Source organism: Momordica charantia, assembly GCF_013281855.1.
Source record: "Momordica charantia cultivar OHB3-1 chromosome 8 unlocalized genomic scaffold, Mcharantia_2.0 BLBB01000008.1, whole genome shotgun sequence".
NCBI classification, from domain to species: Eukaryota; Viridiplantae; Streptophyta; class Magnoliopsida; order Cucurbitales; family Cucurbitaceae; genus Momordica; species Momordica charantia.
Window position 1 is genome coordinate 17,041,309 of NW_028275166.1, and position 20,236 is coordinate 17,061,544.

The 20,236-nt window shown below is 35.6% G+C and overlaps 1 protein-coding gene and 1 pseudogene across 1 annotated transcript in view; one reads left to right on the forward strand and one right to left on the reverse strand.

The window, feature by feature from the left end:
- Positions 1 to 11,550: 11,550 nt before the first annotated feature.
- LOC148209655 (uncharacterized) lies at positions 11,551 to 12,209 on the reverse strand (annotated as a pseudogene).
- Positions 12,210 to 14,359: 2,150 nt separating this feature from the next.
- The window catches only part of LOC148209656 (uncharacterized), a 28,261-nt gene continuing 22,384 nt past the window's right edge, over positions 14,360 to 20,236 (forward strand). Inside the window, exons 1-2 of the mRNA XM_088126939.1 lie at positions 14,360 to 14,414; positions 14,844 to 15,028. Coding sequence (XP_087983065.1) covers positions 14,360 to 14,414; positions 14,844 to 15,028 — 240 coding nt within the window. The remainder of the gene's footprint in view (positions 14,415 to 14,843; positions 15,029 to 20,236) is intronic.

Genomic DNA, 20,236 nt, shown 5'->3' on the forward strand with positions numbered 1-20,236 from the left:
AACTCTATGCATACTTTCCAACAGCAAGCAGGGAACAAGGAAATGCCTCACCTTGAGCCACCAAAATATACAAGCAAAAACTCAGCGGGCTACAATACCTCATACAACCACAAAACCAAAGGAAAGGGCAGAGTCCCAACAAGCGCTTAAAAGAGAAACAACTTAATGATGAAAGAGTCATGCTACCATAACATCCACATCTTTTACATCTTCCTGAGTGAGTGTAAGGACGTCTTCCTTTTGTCCATCACTATGCACTAGTGCCACTAGAGCGTCTTTTGAGTTGTAATTTGGGTGTTTGAACTATTCATCGAAAATTCTTTAACGTAATGGCCCACCTTCTTGCACTTAAAGCATCTCCTTTTCTTCTTCCAACATAGCCTAGTATGTTGATTCTGACAAAAGGAACACAATGAGGGAGTGTCGCGTGTCTGTATCTGTTGTTGGGGCCCTAAAAGTTTGGCTTGAAGAGGACGATGAAAACTTCCTTTTAACTTTATGTGAGGCGCCTGTCTCTTGGTCAACTTGGTTATCCCTTGGAATACCCTCATTAAGAAAAGGGCACTCTCGAGAGCTGCAGTGTAAGTGGCTGGTTCCATAATTGCAACTAGTCCTCTGATCTCCCCACAAGGACCTTTGATGAAACGCTTTATCCTTTTAGCTTCAGTACCAACCAAGTTCGGAACCAGGTTTGACAATTCTGCAAATTCCCTTTCCTAGTTGGCCACTATCCTGCTTCCTTGTGTAAGTTGTATAAACTCTGCCTCCTTGTTAAAACGTTCATCGAAGTAGAAGGTGAAAACTGGACTATCGACTCGAGCCTAGGTGTCGCCTAGACGAGTCACAGTGACCGATGCTAGCCAACCTTTTACTGAGATTGGCCCTTAAGGTATGCTCGAACGAATAGAAAGCTCCACATGGCACTCTGCATCATCTTCACGAATCATCTTCGCTTGATTGACTCTTAACTCTATGAGATGCCATTGACTGGAAGAAGTATACTAAGATTACTTAACTAAGCTACTAACCACTTACGACTAAAAGTACTAGCCCTTAAACAAAGGTAACAACCTAAGTATTCTAACATAAAAAAAAAATATGTCAAACATATGCAAATAAATTCAACATAGCGGGTACTAAGTCCATAAGTCAAACAACAATAAAGTAACAAGTCCACGTACCTGGTGATGGAAAGGTGACCAAGAAAGACCATAACCCTAAACGATCTAAGTTCTAGGTCAGTCTACGGGACCAACTCCGCTCTGATACCAACTGTAATGCCCCAAAATTTCAAACAACTCAAAGTGGGGCACGTTACTAAAACCACCTAGAAATACAAACTATGACAAATTCTCACCACGTTTCCACTACGCTACTCTGATTATTAACACTTAGAAAAACTTGCAATAAACAAACCAAACAACACTAAATTTCGAACGAAACTCAAATTCTTCACAGTTAATATTTTAATAACAATCCAACCTTATAAAACTTCTCAATGAAATCTTCACTAATCACAAACCCTCTCCTTCACGAATATGACCTTCTCAAATAGCAGCAAAGCCAAAAGCTAACTCAAATTCAACTTGAACAAATGTATTATAATGATAAATGTCCTAAATAAATTACAGCACTACAATTCAAGTAGCTAAACAAAATTAATGTTCTCAAAAGAATAACGAACTGACATTCCTAAAACATCCTTTAAATATGAAACTTAACAAACCAATTTATTAATCTAATAATAGACTCAAGCTACAAGTAAAGAACTATAACCATCCTATTCAATTTGAAACTTAACAACGCAGTGTTAAATGGTCTATCTATTCAAGTCTTCTCCTCGCCATCACCATTCCAAGAGTCAACTCGTTACCTACAAAACTGGAGAGGGAAAAGGAGAGATGAGTACAACAACGGTACCCAGTAAGCAGCCCTTATCTGAAGGGTCACGCACAAACAGTATGCTTATCAAAGAATCAACACATCATGTTTATCAAAGAATCAAGATATCATGCTTATCATTAAATTCGAGCCTTAAAAGAAAAGAAACATATTAAAAGAAGTAGTTTATGCATAAGTTTAATTAAACATGCACCATACATGTCAAACTCATCCTCACATCTCAACTCACTAGTTCTCTTTCCTGATTCCTGCAAGACTTACTCCTTCAAGTCGTACCAACCCCTGACCTCGCATAGCCAAGGCATTGACACTTCTATACAGTGCTCGACGTTGGACCTTCATATTTATCCCCAATGCATTAACTACTACTCGACGTATTGGCCCTTGGCCTCCAAGCAACTTCTAACATATCACACTATGTTAGTCCTCCAAGTCTAACTCCTCGAATCGTATCGGCCCTTGCCATTTATCCCCAAGACCCTGACACTCATCTATAGAAGCTTCGTGTTGGACCTTCTCATGTATCCCCAAGGCCTTGGACTGTGCATCGACCCTTGACATTTATCCCCAAGGCATCGACAACTACTCAACGTATTGGTCCTTGACCGCCACCACATCAAGACCAAATACTAATTCAACAATTAGAATCATCGTGCCGACCCCCAAGCTTTGTACCTGAAGCCCCGAAACTCATCTCTACCAAGTTGGGGTATCGATCCCTAACATTTGCAACTGGAGCCTCGATACCCAACTAGTGACGTGCCAGCCTTCTGTCCCTGTTACTCATCCACACACTTCATTATATCTCGAAACTTTCACCACAGTTCTACATGGTTCTAAGTCATGACTCATGTAGAAATTATCTCACAACAATGCAACATGCGTTATACACGAAACATATGCCACCATCATCCAGAAATGGCCATCCAACATCACAATAACACCTTTCTATCAACATTCAGAATGCTTTACACACCACAGTGTATATAATTCACAAAAGAGACGTAGCCGACATATCTCCAGAAACGCATCCAACGCTCTAATAAGTTTCATAGTAATCAGAACACAACCAATATGTATAAAGTAGTACCAACCGCAAGCAATCATGCAACAACATTCATAGGCACAAAAACAAACATTTTGTTCATAGCAACACACGACAAACAATCCCCTCACTACTTACAACAATGACCCTAACACTACTAAGTGTGCCGAAGGATTCCCTAAAACAAACGAGATTACATTTGCAATAGAAATCCATTGTAATCAAATTAATTAATCGAAACAAAGCTTGAGGTGATTCGTTACCTACTAACTCACACTAAAATCTCTTGGGTTAGGAGTGGGTCGATGTCGAATGAGCTCGGCACTTCAAAACTGAGTTCGAAAAGCCTCGGACTTGCTGGTCCTACGCTGAAAAGGAATGGGTAACTCGAATCAACTTTCGTTTGTTAGCAAGTGTCGAAAGGATGCCGAAGGGGTTGGGTATCATGGATTTGGCTTCGAACACATGTGGGTATCAAGAATCAAGCTTTGAACGAGTGTGGGTTAATATCGAACGTTGCTGGTAGGCTGGGAAACATCACCAAACCCGCTGGTATCGTAAATCTGGGCTCGGGGTTACTGGATAGATTGTTTTTGGGCTATTTTGAAACTCTTTTTTCATAAAAAAGTTTACCTATTTGTATTCTATAAATTATAGTTTGTTGTTATGATTTTTACAGGAAAAATTATATGTTTTTAGCAAGTTTTAAAGGTTTTATATACGGTTTTCAGATCTGATTTTTCTATAAAAATTAATAAATTGTTAATTGTTTTATGGAAAATTCTTGGAAGTTTTATTTTATAAAACAAAATTTTTTTCAGATTTTAAATCCCCAAATTTTCGATTGTTTAGAAGGTTTTTAAGCTGGTTTTATTGAGAAACTTTTTGTAAATTTAGTTCGTATTAATTTATATCGATTCTTCTAATTTTAAAATTTGTTATTGTTGAATTTAGAGGCTTTTAACCTAGTTTTCAGATCTGGTTTTGTAGCCCCAAACCCATACTTTCCTAATTATTTTGGATAAAAAAGTGTTTTGAATGGGAAAATTGGGTAGATAAGATTTGGGTTAGTAATTGGTTGAATTTTAAATCCTTGGATAGGATTTAAGAATTGATTTTGGAAGAAGTAAATTAGGTTCGTAGGATTTCTGAAAGAGGTAAGAAATTTGTCATATCCCTTCGAAAAGTGTTGTAAGTAATTTTCCATATTTTTTGGATCAAAAGTATTGTAAGTGATTTGTCATATCTTTTCCAAAACTAAAATGTATTTTGGATTTGATACGACGATTTGAAATTGATATCTTGCATATGAAATTGAAGTTTTATTATGGATTTGAAAACTAATTTGACAATTGAAATTATGTATATTTGCAAAGTATTTGAAGTATTCTTATATGATTTGATAAACTTTTGTTTAAATTTATTTAAAGGTTTGAAATTGATATTTTGTTTATTTGTGAAATATTTGAAATCATGTTTTGGAGGATTGATAAAATTTGTTTTAAATTATTTCAATGTTTTCAATTAATTTAATATAGAAAGTAAGTATTTGTTTTGCATGTTATTTGGAAGATATTTTGATTGATTTGATACGGCTATTCGGATATGCCATGATTTTGTTTTGAGGAACGTTTTGCTTATTTGGGGTAGTAGCCTAATTTGGAATTGATGGATTTCTGTTCTGGCTTATTTGTGGGAAGATTTGTGTGTGTGTTATTCACTCACATGGCCTCACACTTAAGTAACTCTGTCCTGGTCGATATTATTTCGACAACTCTATTATGGTCGATATTAATTTCACAACTCTGATAGAAGCTTCTGATTGATTGATGTTACCGCGGGTAACCACATATGTTCTGTAGGCTACCGAAATAATGCAACCTTCCACTCTGATTTTGAAAGTATGAATCAATGTAAGATTGTTTTGAATGTTTGAATGATTTAGTTATTCAAAAGTTTGAAAGTTGTACCAAGTGTTTTAAAATGAACTTTGAAAGTTTTGATTGAAATAAAGTTTGTTTTGAAGGATTTGAAGTTTGATCGAATGAAAGTTTGTTTTGCATGAATGGAAGTTTGTTTTGAAAGAATGAAAGTTTGTTTTGATTGACTAGAAATTTTATCTTATTTGAAGACTTTTGTTTCTGAAAATCTAATTTGTTTTGAAAGTTTTGAAAATTGTATTAAATATCTTAAAGGACTTTAAAAGTTTTGATCTGTTCGTATTTTTGTTTACGAATGTTTTGAAAGGAAAATGAATTTCAAAATTCGATATGGAAATTGCTTATTGAGTATTTGTGTACTCATCTTTGTTTTCCTAAATGTTTTTAAGATGAAGGATTGAGTGATCGTTCTAGTACAAGGTGAACTTTAGCGTACTGGCATTGAGTTTGAAAGTCATCTTCCTATTTAGTTAAGCTAGTTTAGAAAAATTCTGTAAAGAAATTGCTTCCGCGGAATAGTTTTAGTTCTTAAGGTTTCTTGAAAGTTACGTTTCCGCATTTTGTCAGAATGACTGTATTAGAAAATACGGGTTGTTACATCTTTCCTTCAAGAATACAATTTCCTCAAACCTTCAAGGATAAACAAATAAATCATCATACTAGTAACACTAAAAAATATTGATAAACTTACAACAATAAATCTTCGTCTAATCTTTCCTCATATCCTGAATCGAAGTTTTTGTCGATCGAATTCCTACAGAATTGAACTTTACAAATGCTTCGAACTTAATCGCAAGTCATTTTGAAAGGTTTGTTAGAAAACAAAAACTTTATATAAGATCTATGCATGGGAGTTGGCTAAAGACCTATAAGTTATTTCGAATTACCTGAATCCATGAGTAGAGATTCCAAATTCCTGTAGCAATATCTACATGGTTTCGGTCTTCCTAAACTATGCAGCCTTAGACCAAAGATGGACAATACTCTCTATTGGATGGGGAATAGGAGACTAAAGAAGCATAGTATATTGGGGACCATAACCCTGTATTTATAAGTTGATTCTCGGATTTCCCATAATCCCCTAGGATCAACGGGCTGGTATCTGCCTAACAGGCCACACCACATATAGGAAGTTTATGGACCCTAATTAGACCACTTATTTTTCCCATGAATAGTAGTACATTTAATTTATCATAAATTGCAACCCATCTAATGGAATTAATTAAATTAATTCCAACAATCTCCCACTTGGGTAACAGAGTTCTAGACAAATCATATAAGTTTCAAGTTTTAATGCACAACCAAATACTATTAAAAAAAACTTCCTTTGATTACAATCTGATCCATCTTGTATACCAATGTGGGACCAAGGTGGCTTTTGTCACATGTGAAAGCGCAACTCAACCTTCAATGATCACCACACCAAATATACTCGATGAAGGAATGTGAATCCTGGAGCGGAAGCGGACCATTGTTCTTGATTTTTGAGAAACAAAACCAAAACTTACAAAAATGAAAACACAGGGGAAAAACTTGTTTTTCCTTACCTTTGAAAAACACTTCTTCAATTTCATTTCCTACGAACACCACCAGAGAATCTTCCTTGCTATTCTCTTCGTTCTCGGGATCGTGCTTGTGGGAGCACCGTTTGGAACGAAAGGGACTATTGAGAGAGCGCTTCAGAGAGATTGGGAGTTTTCCTTCTTTTGTTCTTTGTTCTCTGTTTTTTCAGAACTGCAAAAAGAAGAAGAAACAAAAGTAGTGACGTGGGGAGTTACCCCACGTCACTTAACTGCCCACTCCTCTACAATTTTGTAGGGGAGTTAAATATTAATAATAATAATAATATTATTAATAATATAAATATATATATAATAATTAATTAATCATATTAATTAATTATTAATATAATTAATAATTAATTAATATATATATATATATATATCAAATAATTAACACTTAATTATTTATCTCATAAATAGAATCATATTCTATAGCATTTCTCTCGTATAACCTATAGTTCTAATTTACATCTTATGCACATTATTTTTAACCTATAGTTTTAATATGAATCTTATTCATATTAATTTTATTTGAATCTCATTCAAATAATTTCTCTCATAATATATAGTTTTAATTTATAATTAACTATATATTATAATGTATTAATATACATATAATCCCTTCAGTAATTTGACAGTTCAAATTCTTCCAAAAACTTGATCCTCGTTTTACCCGTTATGAGCTAGCAAGGGGACCTAATGGACCTACAGATCAGAAGCTCCAACGATACAAGATTAATCGGTCAAACTCATTTACCGAGTTAATCAACATTTGTTAACTACGGGTCACTCCACTAAAGCCCGCAGTTGCACTCTTCTCACTGCAAAATGTTTTCGTGTCCATGGATATACGACCATAAATGACAAGTCAATCCTTCACGAGTGATCGTAACTCAAGTTGGGTCAAATTACCGTTTTATCCCTGAGTTACATCTTACTCCTTAAAAACCACTGCTCCTCTAATGAACAACTCGGTTATGGTCCGACCAATAACCAGAAGTCACTCTCAGGTCAATGAGAGGGTGGGACCCCTTGTTCAAGTCCTGGAGTCAGCATTTAAGAGAACATTCATCTACTCCTCTAAAGTCGGGGAGGAATGAATTCCATCTCGTGAAGTTATGTTCCCAGCTCCCCACTCAGTCTCGTCCCCAAAATGGTAGGAATGTTGAGTCAACGACTCGAGCCACTCTCACCCATACAGATCAAAGGACGAGCCCTCACGGGCAGGAGTCCATAACTCACTCAGGATTGAGAATGAGTTGCATGGTCATCCTAAGAAACAACAATCTATTAGTTAACGAAGTTACATCTAAAGATTGGCTATTTCGTGGTCCGGTCTTATACAAACTCATTGTATAGGATACCCCCACTCGCATGTCTCCATACGAACGACCTGGATCGAGTCGTCTGTAACCTTTACAAAGTGGGCCGTATCCATAGTCTTGTCAGGATAAGGTACCCAACCTTATCCATATACTATAGACCATTTAGGTTATTCACGAGACATCATCCACTTGTATATCTGGGGTATATCAGATATATACCTCGTATATCAGGGGTGTATCAATTATATACCCAGTATATCCAATATATACCCAGTACATATACTGTCCCGGTTACACTAAAATAACCTCGGATGTTTAGTTTATTGGATTTTGGACAATGCAATGCTATGAATTCAACAACAAATTTATTGAATAAAAATTTATTGAATATATATTTGTTTTTACACAAAATACAAACTACGAGTTTAGGGCAACACATCCAACACTCGATGACATAGATCAAGTGTGGAAGAGGAGCATGAGAATTACATTCATAGTGATTTGTTCATGTCTATTCTCAACTAGGCCTAATCATACTTTATAGAGATCAACGTAATAAACATATATGTAAATACATATTCATTGTGACTTTAAATAAACCATCATCTTTGTTCTGCAGAAAAAGTATACAACAACATAGCTATAATTAAAATTACTCACACTCAACTAAGGCATTATCTACTGAAATGACACCCATACGGGCTACATGATCATGAAAGACCTTAGGTACTAAGCCATTGGTAAGAGGATCTGCTAGCATGTTATGTGTTCCTATGTGTTCTATAGCTACTAAATTATTTTGAACTCTCTCCTTAACAATAAGATACTTTATGTCAACATGTTTTGACTCTGTCGAGCTCCTGTTGTGATTGGAATATAACACTGCTGAATTATTGTCACAATAAATTTTCAATGGTCTTTCAATACTGTCAATTATCTTAAGTGATGTGACAAAATTCCTAAGCCCTATTCCATGATTTGTCGCCTCATAGCACGCCACAAACTCTGCTGTCATTGTTGAAGGAGCTACAAGTGATTGCTTGACACTTTTCCTTGAAATGGCTCCTCCTGCCATTATGTAGATATACCCAGATGTGGACTGCTTGCTCTCTTTGCATCCAGCAAAATCAGAGTCAGAGATGCCAAAGATCTATATATTATCTAATCTCCAATATGTGAGCATGTGATCTTTCGTTCTTTGCAAATTTATCATTATCCTCTTGACTGCTTTCCAGTGTTCCATACCTAGATCGCTCAGATATCTGCCTAGCATTCCCACTATAAATGTTATATCAGGGCGGGTGCAAACATGAGCGTACATAAGACTCCCTACGGCTGATGAGTATGGAATTTTTTGCATCTCACTCCTTTCATTATCACTTTTAGGGCTTTGATTCAAACTGAATTTGTCTCCTTTAGCTACTAGTGTATCTCCTAGCTGACATCCATTCATGTCATACCTACTCAATACTTTATCAATATAACTCTTCTGTGATAACCCTAAGATACCTTGAGAACAATCTCACAGTATTTGTATACCCAAGACAAAAGTGGCATTGCCCAGATCTTTCATCTCAAAATGTTTTGTCATAAAGTTATTGGTTTCTTGTAGCAGGTTTAAATCGCTGCAAGCCAATAAGATGTCATCTACATATAATACTAAGAAGATATATTTACTCCCACTGTTCTTGCAATACACACATTCATCAACTACATTAGCTTCAATACCAAAAGAAGTAATGACATTATGAAATTTGTGGTACCATCGACGAGAAGCTTGCTTGAGTCCATAGATGGATTTTTTTTAGTCTGCAAACCATTTACTTTCGATTTCGTGATTCAAAGTTATCTGGTTGCTCGATGTAAATGGCTTCAACAATGTCTCCATTGAGAAAAGCCGTCTTAACATCCATTTGATGTAACTCTAAGTCAAAATGTGCTATTAGTGCCATAATAATTCTAAAAGAGTCTTTCGAGGAAACTGGAGAGAAAGTCTCCTTATAATCTATGCCTTCCTTTTGACTGAATCCTTTTGCAACAAGACATGCTTTATATCTTTCAATGTTGCCTTTTGAATCCCTTTTGGTTTTAAATATCCATTTACAACCAATAGGTTTCTTTCCTGCAGGCAACTCAACTAGATCCCAGACGCCATTGTCACTCATAGATTTCATCTCATCTTGCATATCCTCAATCCACTTATCTACCTTAGAACTTTTCATTTCGTGTTGAAAATTGATAGGATCATTTTCTGTAAGGCCAATGTTATCCTTATGTTCTTGAAGAAATACAATATAATCATCTGGTATTACACTTCTTTCTCTAGTGGATCTTCTTAATGACACTTATTGAGTATGTTGAGGTTGATCTATAGGGAAGGGTGATGTGTCCTCAGTGTTATTTTGACAGGTAATGACATCAAGCGTTGGAACTTCATCTTGAGTGTCATTATCTAAAACTACTTTACTGACAATGGTAGGTAAAGTAACCACATCATTCCTGATAGCAGCATTTTCTTCTTAAAAGACAACATGTTTACTTTTATTTCTCCCCTAAAACTCAATATTCTAAAGAAATCGAGCATTTCCCGTCCCGAAAAATGATATTGAAGTGGGATTATATAACTTAAAGCCCCGAGAGCGCTCAACATACCCAACAAAGGAGCAACTTATGGTTCTTGAGTCCAGTTTCTTTTCATTTGGCTTATAAGGCCTTACTTCCGCTGGACATCCCCAAATATGTAAATGCCTTAGGTTGGGTCTTTTTCCTGTCCACAGCTGATATGGGGTTTTGTTTACTGCTTTGCTAGGCACTCTGTTAAGTATGTACACTGCGGTTTTTAATGCTTCTTCCCAAAGAGACTCTGGGAAAGAAGAATGAGCAATCACACTTCTTACCATATCTTTAAGAGTCCTATTTCGCCTCTCAGCAACTTCATTCATGCTAGGTTTCCTAGGCATCGTGTACTGAGAAACTATGCCACATTGTTCAAGGAAAAGAGCAAAGGGTCCTTAACATTGTTCACCCGATCCATCATATCGACCATAATATACTCCTCCACGGTCAGATCCGATGGTTTTAATTTTCCTGTTAAGTTGAAGTTCAACTTCTACTTTAAAAGATTTGAACATATCCAGAGCTTGAGATTTTTCATGAATTAAATATAGGTAGCAGTATCTTGAATAATCGTAGACGAACGTGATAAAATACTGTTGTCCATTCCATGAAGACGTAGGGAATGGTCCACACAAGTCAGTATGTATCAGTTCTAGGACTTCTTTAGCTCTTTCAGCACCTATATTCATCTTGTTTGTTTCTTTACCTTTGGTACAATTAACACAAACCTGAATATCTGTTAGGTCAAGTGAATCAAGAACTTCTGCATCCACGAGTCTCTTAATTCTAGTGTTAAAGATATGTCCTAATCGTTTGTGCCATAATGTACCAGAATGTTCATTCAAGTTTCACTTTGTACCGCGTGATGAAACATGCAAGGTTTCATTATCAAAAGGAACATTATCAAGCATATATAAATTATCAATCAATGAACCAGTACCAATAATATTTGATTTATGCAAAAGACTTAGTTTGTTATTTTCAAATGAACAAGAATAACCAAATTTGTCCAATGAAGAAACAGAAATTAAATTCCGTCTAAGTGACGAAACAACAAAAATCTCAAACAAATCCATATGAAAACCAGTGATAATCTAAATGTTTCTATTGTTCGTACTTTTGCCCTATTGCCGTCAGCCACGTAGATGAAAGCCTAAGCATCACTTGGCGGTCGGCTCCAAATGCAACCCTGCATATATACACTTATGTGAGTAGTAGCACCTGAATCTACCCACCAGTATGCATAGGTACATAAGGTAGATTAATCTCAGAACAAACAAGGGAGAGAAACATACCCTTCTTCAAAAGCCATGCAGCATATTTGACACATTGTTTTTCATGTGCCCAATCTTCTTACAGAAGAAACAAGCAGGTCTTGAATCCTGTTTCTTTTCCTTTTTCTATTTAGAAGATTCCGCAGCATTATTCACTCTCCTTCTCTTTACACTCTTTGAGGTGGAAGCCATGTGAACACTTTCTGTTTTCTATCGTTGCATCCTCTCTTCCTATTGAACACAATGAGAGATAAGCTCATTTAGGGACCATTTATCCTTCCGAGTGTTGTAACTCACTCTGAAGTGGCTATACTCTGTTGGAAGAGAGTTCAAAACCAAATGCACTAAAAAGTCTTCAGAGAAACTTCAAACTTCAGTGCCTTAAGTTTTGTTGCAACATTTGACATTTGCATTATGTATTCCCTTATATTTCCTTTACCAACGTATTGTGAAGTGGTCAGTTTTACCATAAAGGTACTCGCCTCTACCTTATCGTTTTTGGTAAAGCACTGCTTCATTTCCTTTAGAAAGCCTTTGGCATTCATTCCCTCAACAATAGAGCCTCTAAATGTTTATGGAATTGAGCGCTTCATGATCATTAGACACATGCAATTAGACCTATCCCACTTCTCAATTTCAACCTTATTAGGATTTTCCTTAGTTGAAGTAGGACGGTCTACCCTTAATGCAAGGTCTAAATCCATACACCCAAGTACTATTTGGATGTCTTCTTTCCCGTCCTTAAAATTAGCCCCATTCAGTCTCGGAATGTTGTTGACTTGAGTTGACGTATTATCAGAATTAGCAACCTTAATTGTATAAAGAACACAAGCTGAATATAGTAAGTAATGTCACATAGATATATATAAATATTAATGACATTCTAAATAAACTTTACGAGGACAAGTGAGATACCTCATGCAACATATACATTCAGTCTTTGGACAAAAGTGTTAATTTGCTAGTGATACTCTCAGTACAATAATAAAACGTTAATAACTAATCTCTTTTAGATGATAGCTTTCCTTTGGGCTGACTAACAACTTCAAGGACACAACCTTATGTTATCCATATTTATTATTGCATGTGTGTTTGTTGTCTGCCCAAATGCAACCTTCCTTTAGGCCAATCACAATCCACATAAGCAACAAATACACTACATCTAAGAATTTTAAATGCTCCAATTTATAAAATATAGAATACTTGGTATCATATTTCACGCATCAAAACATTTAAAGAAATTAGACAAATTGTTCTTCCAATAAATCAAATAAATTTATTCACTGTAATAGTCAAGCTTTAATTATCACAATAAAAAAATAATAAAAAAAAATTGTCCTTCATACTTTTATACCCAAAAATTTATTACAGATTATAAATATAAAGAATACTTATAAAAAATAAATCAGGAAAGGAAAAAAAGAAAAAAAAGGGGAAAAAAATCACTTTAGCTTAGAGTGGGCTAGCCCACTGCAACAATCTCTATCAACCCTAGCACAGCAACCTCATGTGGCACTCCAAGTGGAGTGCCGCCGCAACTTTTTTTTTTTACTGAATCAACCCAGGTGCTGCAGTCTTTAAAAAAAATGATTTATTAAACTGAATCTTCACGCGGCGCTGGGTGCCACCATCTTTAAATTTTTTTTTAAAAAACAGTAACTGAATTGAATATAATACGATTGATTTGGAAAATATTGGGGAAAACTTATATATCAAACTTCATGAAATTAATCAACAATAATTTCAGACGATTTTCAAATTAAATCATTCAAAATTGTCCAATAACTAATCAATGAAAATAGTTCTAATAATTCATGCTATTTAATAATAAATTTGAGTAGAGGGAAAACCAACACATTTATTCATAAACAACAATCAAATATTTAGCAAACAACCATGCAAATCAGGCTCTGATACCACTTGTTAGAAAACAAAAACTTTATATAAAATCTATGCATGGGAGTAGGCTAAAGAACTATAAGTTATTTCGAATTACCTGAATCCATGAGTAGAGATTCTAAATTCCAATAGCAATATCTACGTGGTTTGGGTCATCCTCGACTATGCAGCCTTAGACCAAAGATGGACAATACTCTCTATTGGATGAGGAATATGAGATTAAAGAAGCATAGTATATTGGGGACCATAACCCTGTATTTATAAGTTGATTCTAGGGTTTCCCATAACCACCTAGGATCAACGGGCTAGTATCTGCCCAATGGGCTACACCACATATAGGAAGTTATGGCCCCTAATTATACCACTTATTTTTCCTATGAATAGTAGTACATTTAATTTATCATAAATTGTTTCCCATTTAATGAAATTAATTAAATTAATTCCAACAAGGTTTAGTTAGAAAATGAATAGAGATTGGATTAAGCTAAGACATAGGTTTGAGAGCTTCACAATTCATGGAAGTCGCCAAACGTCATGTTAACAAGTTGGGAAAGACTAGATGTCAATGCAAAAAATGCCAGAATGTAATGTGGCATGTGTTGGACGTAGTGAAACAACACCTATTCCCTAATGGGATATCTCCTGACTACAGTCCATGGGTATTTATAGAGAACCACCGAACTATGACCAATATGTAACAGACACTCGTCCGTCCCAAGAGAACATAAGTAGAAAGTGTGATATTACCTGAGAAGAAGATGAGATGTTTGAGTTTCTAAATGATTTGAGAGGTCTGATGGTAGAAGATGATGAAGACGGAGAAGACTTTGCCTCTGGGATGCCGACACAAGGTTTTGAAATGGATAGTTCGAAGAAAGCAACTAAAGAATTGTACCCTAGTTGTACAAAAATAAACTCGTTGAATTTTTTTATTAAGTTGATGCACATCAAGGTGCTATATAAATGGAGTAATAAATCATTTGATATGTTACTCGAATTATTGAAGACATCATTTCCAGACGGTATGAACATATCTAATTCATTCTATGAAGCGAAAAGGAAACTGCGTGTGTTAGGATTAGGATACTCCTCCATCCATACTTGCAAGTACGATTGTGTATTGTTTTGGAAAAATTTACAAACTTCGAAGCATGTCCAAAATGTGGTGAATCGCGGTACAAAGAGACTAGTAATAGTAGTAAAAAAGATCCATCATAAGATATTGTGTCATTTCCCATTGATACTGAGGTTGAAGTGATTGTACTCATTAAAACATACAGCATCTGAAATGAGATGGCAAAAGGAAAAGCGGGTTGATACGGATGGCGTGCTACGACATCCAGCTGATGCTTGTAGGTGGAAGCATTTGGATATTGAATTCCCTCACCTTGTATCAGATCCAAGAAACGTTCTATTGGCTCTAGCTTTCGATGGATTCAACCCATCTAGTAACATTGAACCATTTGTATAGTATGTGGCTGGTTATACTTGTCCCGTATAATTTGCCACCTTGGAAATGCATGAAAGAACTATATTTTTTTATGACCTTACTCATACCCTGACCTAAGTCGCTTGGAAAAGATAGTGACGTATATTTGCAACCGTTGATTGAGGAGTTGAAGGAGTTATGAACCAATGGCGTAAGCACATATGATTATTTAAGTGGATAATATTTTAAAATGCATGCAGCTTTAATATGGACCATTAATGACTTCCTTGCATATCGCTATTTGTCTGAATGGAGTACCAAAGGCTATCAAGCATGTCCTATTTGTAAGAAAGATACATCATCGTTTAGAATACGGGGTAAAATATCATTTATGGGTCATCGCCGTTATCTTCCAGAAATGCATAGTTGGTGTAGGAGTAAATGTCATGACAAAAAGATCGAACGTAGGCCTCCTCCAGCCATAATGGATGGAGATGAAATCTTCATAAAGTGACCTATTTGAAATTTGCCCCATTTAGTAAGCATCCATCAAATGCCAAAAAGAAGTGAAAGCGTGATCTTAATTGGACGAAAAGGAGTATATTTTTTTAACTTCCTTATTGGTCGAAACTCTTATTAAGGCATAAGATAGATGTGATTCACATTGAGAAAAATGTGTGTGATAGTTTATTCGACACATTGTTGCGCGTTGAAGGTAAATATAAGGATACATCGAGCGCTCGTTTGGATTTACAAGATTTAAATATGCAAAGAGTTATGCTTATAGAAATAGGGTAATGATTATCTAAAACTGTTGGGATTGGTGGAGTCAAAACGACTTTGGATCGACATAGGGAAGAGTCGGGATCGAGCCGGGATGCGTCAGGGTCGAAACGGGGATGAAAAACAGGGAAGTGGAGCGCTGCAGACAACTCGGTCCGAGGAGGCAGCACCAAGGCGCTGTCCAGATGGTGAAGGCAGGCGGTTTTCCGTGCGTAGCGCCATGATGCTGTGTCGACTTTATAAGTAGTAGTTTTTTGGGTTTTAGGGTTTACTAGCCGAACAAGGGGTTATTTGCAACTGTTTTTTGGCTGGTTTTGGCAAAAAAATCAGTGGCAGTGGCTCGGGCATTGGCAGAAGCTTTGGGGTTGATCAAGATCGATATTATCGGGTAATTGTATATTGATTCTGTGAGTTTTTCGTTCCTGTTCCTAAGTATTAATTGTGTAAAATACTTAGACACTAGGGGGCTTTTGTTGGGACCTCTAGGGGATATTTTGGGGATATAATACTCATACTTTGCAAGTTGGAGAAGATATTCCCCCCAACATTTTTTGACGTCATGGTACACCTTGCCATTCATTTGCCTTACGAAGCAAAATTAGTTGGTCCTGTTAGTTACAGCTGGATGTATCTTATCGAGAGAAGCTTGTGGACTTCGAAACAATACGTTACAAACAAGTGCAAATGGTTCAATAGCATTAGCCTTTGTCATGAATGAATCATTGACTTTCTGTTCATTCTATATAACCGGCATCAAGAAAGACTTAATAGGGACGAACGGAATGACGATACTTGCGAATGAGATTTGTGGGAAGTTTGACATATTTAGATAGAGCGCACGACCATTGGGGTGCCCGACATTGTGTAGATTGTATGATGATGAGAAGAGAACAATTCACTAGTATGTACTTAACAATGGCGCAAAAATAGTCTTATTGTAGGTACATTTCCATTGCATTTATTAATGATGTATGCATACTCCATCATGTATTGAATTTATGTTTTCCTTTTAACAAAAGGCAACATTTGAGAATGCTTCGACCTCGGGCGGTAAGCGCGGCCGACTTATATAGAAATCACCAATTACAGTTTCTCGATTGGTTTAAAACTCAAGTAAGTGTGCTTTTTAAGAGTCCCTAAGTTTGGACTATATTATGTGTAAACAGTAATTGCCAAAAATGTTTATTACATGAACAGGTTTTAGAACTACGAAAAGATGGAAATATATCTGACGATCACTCTCTTTAGCTATGTGATCGGCTTCTCATGCATGCACTTGTAGTGGTTGCATTGTAAACCATACTCGTTTTCACAATACAGAGCGGTATAAGTGTCTAGTAATGTTGGGACTTTCTGTACCTTTAAAAAGATTAGAGACTCGTGCAAGCGCACACAGTGACAAGTAATACTCGAAAGTAGTCCAAGGTCGAATCCTCGGGGACTTGTTGCTTTTCAAAATCAAGTAATGCAGTGAAATGGTTCAAATATCCAATTGTGATTTAGGAAGAAAAATGTGATGAAATGTTGTCGTTTGGGGTTTTAACTAACAGGCAATTTAATCAAACTCAACCTCCTTGTCTCTTACCTTAGTTTTGATGCAAAACATGGAAAACACACTATGTTGGGAAAATGAACCAGGCGCAATTTCTGACTTTTCTTGGGATTGGAGTTCTACTCTTTCACTATCCCTTTTGGTTGCTGCAAAGGCTAGGGTAACCTACAATCATATTCCTATGTGTGATTACAATCGTAGAGAATATCTACCAACTCATTTGCATTATGGGTCAGATGGCCTATGCCTAGGACCATGTTTTATGCGTTTATTCCTAAGTCACATCCCATATTGATTTCCTATTATTTTACCTAACTCACCTTTCCCAAGGTTGGGCTTTGGTGTATAAATCAAGTTCCCACCAGCCGAATGGAAAAAAGACGCAAAGAGAACTTTCTAGATACCAACCCAAAAAAGTGTCAGGTGCAATCTGGTCAAAATCCCGAGCGTGATGAAAATCAAATCATTTGACTAAGGCATTCCACAAGGAGGTTGATAACTAATTTAGAACATAATTAAATGAAAGTAAATGCACGAAAACATAAAGAAAATATTTTTCATTGAATTTAAATGAATAAATAAGTAGTTCAAGGAGTTCTAGCTTGACCCTTATCTCTCTCGAGCATGAGGGGAGTTGAAACTCGCTAAAAAACTTTAAAATAACAGAATGAACAACGAACAGAAGTAAGAACTCGAATTAAAAGCAATACGAAAGGTAAAAGCATGAAAAACAAAGAAATGAACATAAACTCTAAAAACGTGTTCTACAACTAGAGAGCATTTAAAAGAAGATGAAATGATGCATGGAAGAGATGATTTGGAGGGACGACTTCCTTTTATAGCACCCTAGGTTGGTTGAAACTCCCCTCCGATTTAGGTGGAAAAGGGTTGAGATTCACCTAACCACCCCACTTGGACTTTAACTTACGGTTTTGAACATGTGGGAAATGTTTTCCTTGCCCTTCATTAATCAAAACGTGCGTTTTGACAATTTGCCCTCCAAAAATGTGTCGAGCGCAATTCTGCAAAAAACTGAATTCTGTTATTTTCTTCCAATTTTGACCGCATTTATCTCATATTTTTGCTAAAGTACCATAGTTGGACTCTTATGCAGAAATAATCTATGCATGTTCTACTTTAAGAACATGTGATCCTTTTTGGCAAATAATAATGGGAAAGGGGTAAAACAACGTGGTCAAACTGGGCTACCGACAAATGTTTCTACAGTAAAAAGTCAACCCTAACAAGTAACACAAAATAGTGGAGTCATGGTGTCACGAGATATTGGAGGAGATGATAAGAATTTCTACGGTATCTTGAGGGAGGTTTTAGACTTGGACTATCGATTAGAAGACGTGTCATGACATTTAAATGTAACTGGTTCAACACGGATGTGAAAAAAAGAATCAGTAGTAGATTTAGGATTTAGAACGATCAATACGTCTCACTACTGGTATGTGGATGACCCATTTATCCTTGCTAGTTAGGCCCAATAGGTTTTCTAAATGGACGATACTAAATTGGGAAGAAATTGGAAAGTAATGCAGACAGTTTGGTAAGGGTTGTTGAGGCCCTCCAAATAATTACTGATTTTACTAAATCTAACGTGTATAAGTAGTGATTTTAATTTCTCAAAGTTAAAAAATGGGGGGTTTTGTATTTAAATAGATAAACTAAAAGAAAAACGTAAGTCAATATTACCAAACTTCCAATACAAAGATGTGATTTTCATCCAATTGTAATCTTTATCATAGGTTTTAGAAAAAAAATTGATTTCTTGATTCAAGAACTTAGTCTACTTACTCGGAACAGCTGTGGTATGTTTTAATTCTCCTAACTTAATTAATTTAGACTAAGCATCAAAATTAAATCTTATTAATTAATCAACAAGGCACGTTAGCGTTCCATATTAATGAAAGAATAATATTAAGGATGATGAGAATGACTAAACCAAAATCAACTAACTTGATATAGCTGCAAGTTAATTAATTTTGTCCCTTTGTTTCCCTATAGTATATCATACCAGATATGTAAACATGGAAAAGCCATAAATACACACACATAAGCAAACTCCTTGCTAATTATTTCAATCATTTATGAGAATTACGGGTCACAAACTAATGGATAGCAGTATAACAATTAATATGAATTAAGGCGTCAATTTAATTAATATAAAATGTTCATAAATAATAAGAATAAGAAACAAAGAATACTTGAAAATAAGAAATCTCTATCTAACTTGAGCCTCCCAAGCTTACAATCGGACTTGAATCACCCTTGAGTTTGAAGAATTCAAGCCTAGCCACTCATGATAGAGGGAGAGAACTTGAATTTTTTAGAAGAGAGCTTTTCGTTGGAATTGGAATGATAGATCTCCCAATGAGACTTCCCTATTTATAGGGATTAATTTCATCCTCTTTTAAAGAGGAATTATCTCTAATAAGGAATTTATAACTAATTGGGAATTCCTAACTAAGTGGGAATATCCTATTTAAAAGAAAACAAATTAAATAAAAGAGTTCTTAATCAATTAAGGGTTATGTTTCGTACTTTTATTACATCCCTTTATTTACAAAATAACCTAAAAATCCATAATTTTCAAATTGAAGCGTCCCGCCATAATAATCGTGTCTGTATTTTATCCTTTGAACTCTCCCCAATTTGGTGAAGTCTGCATTATCCTCTAAAATTGCACTTTTAAATTATTATTCTTGAATATCTTCAATCTGCCACAAAATGATAAATTATAATTAAATTGAAATATTTAAACATAATAAATTAATAGAATGTAAAATAAATATATAAAATATGGGTGTATTTTGCATCTTATCACAATTTAACATAAACGTTTGTGGGACGTCCGAGAACTAGATGACGTGGATAATGATGAAGTTAATCTGTTAAAGATA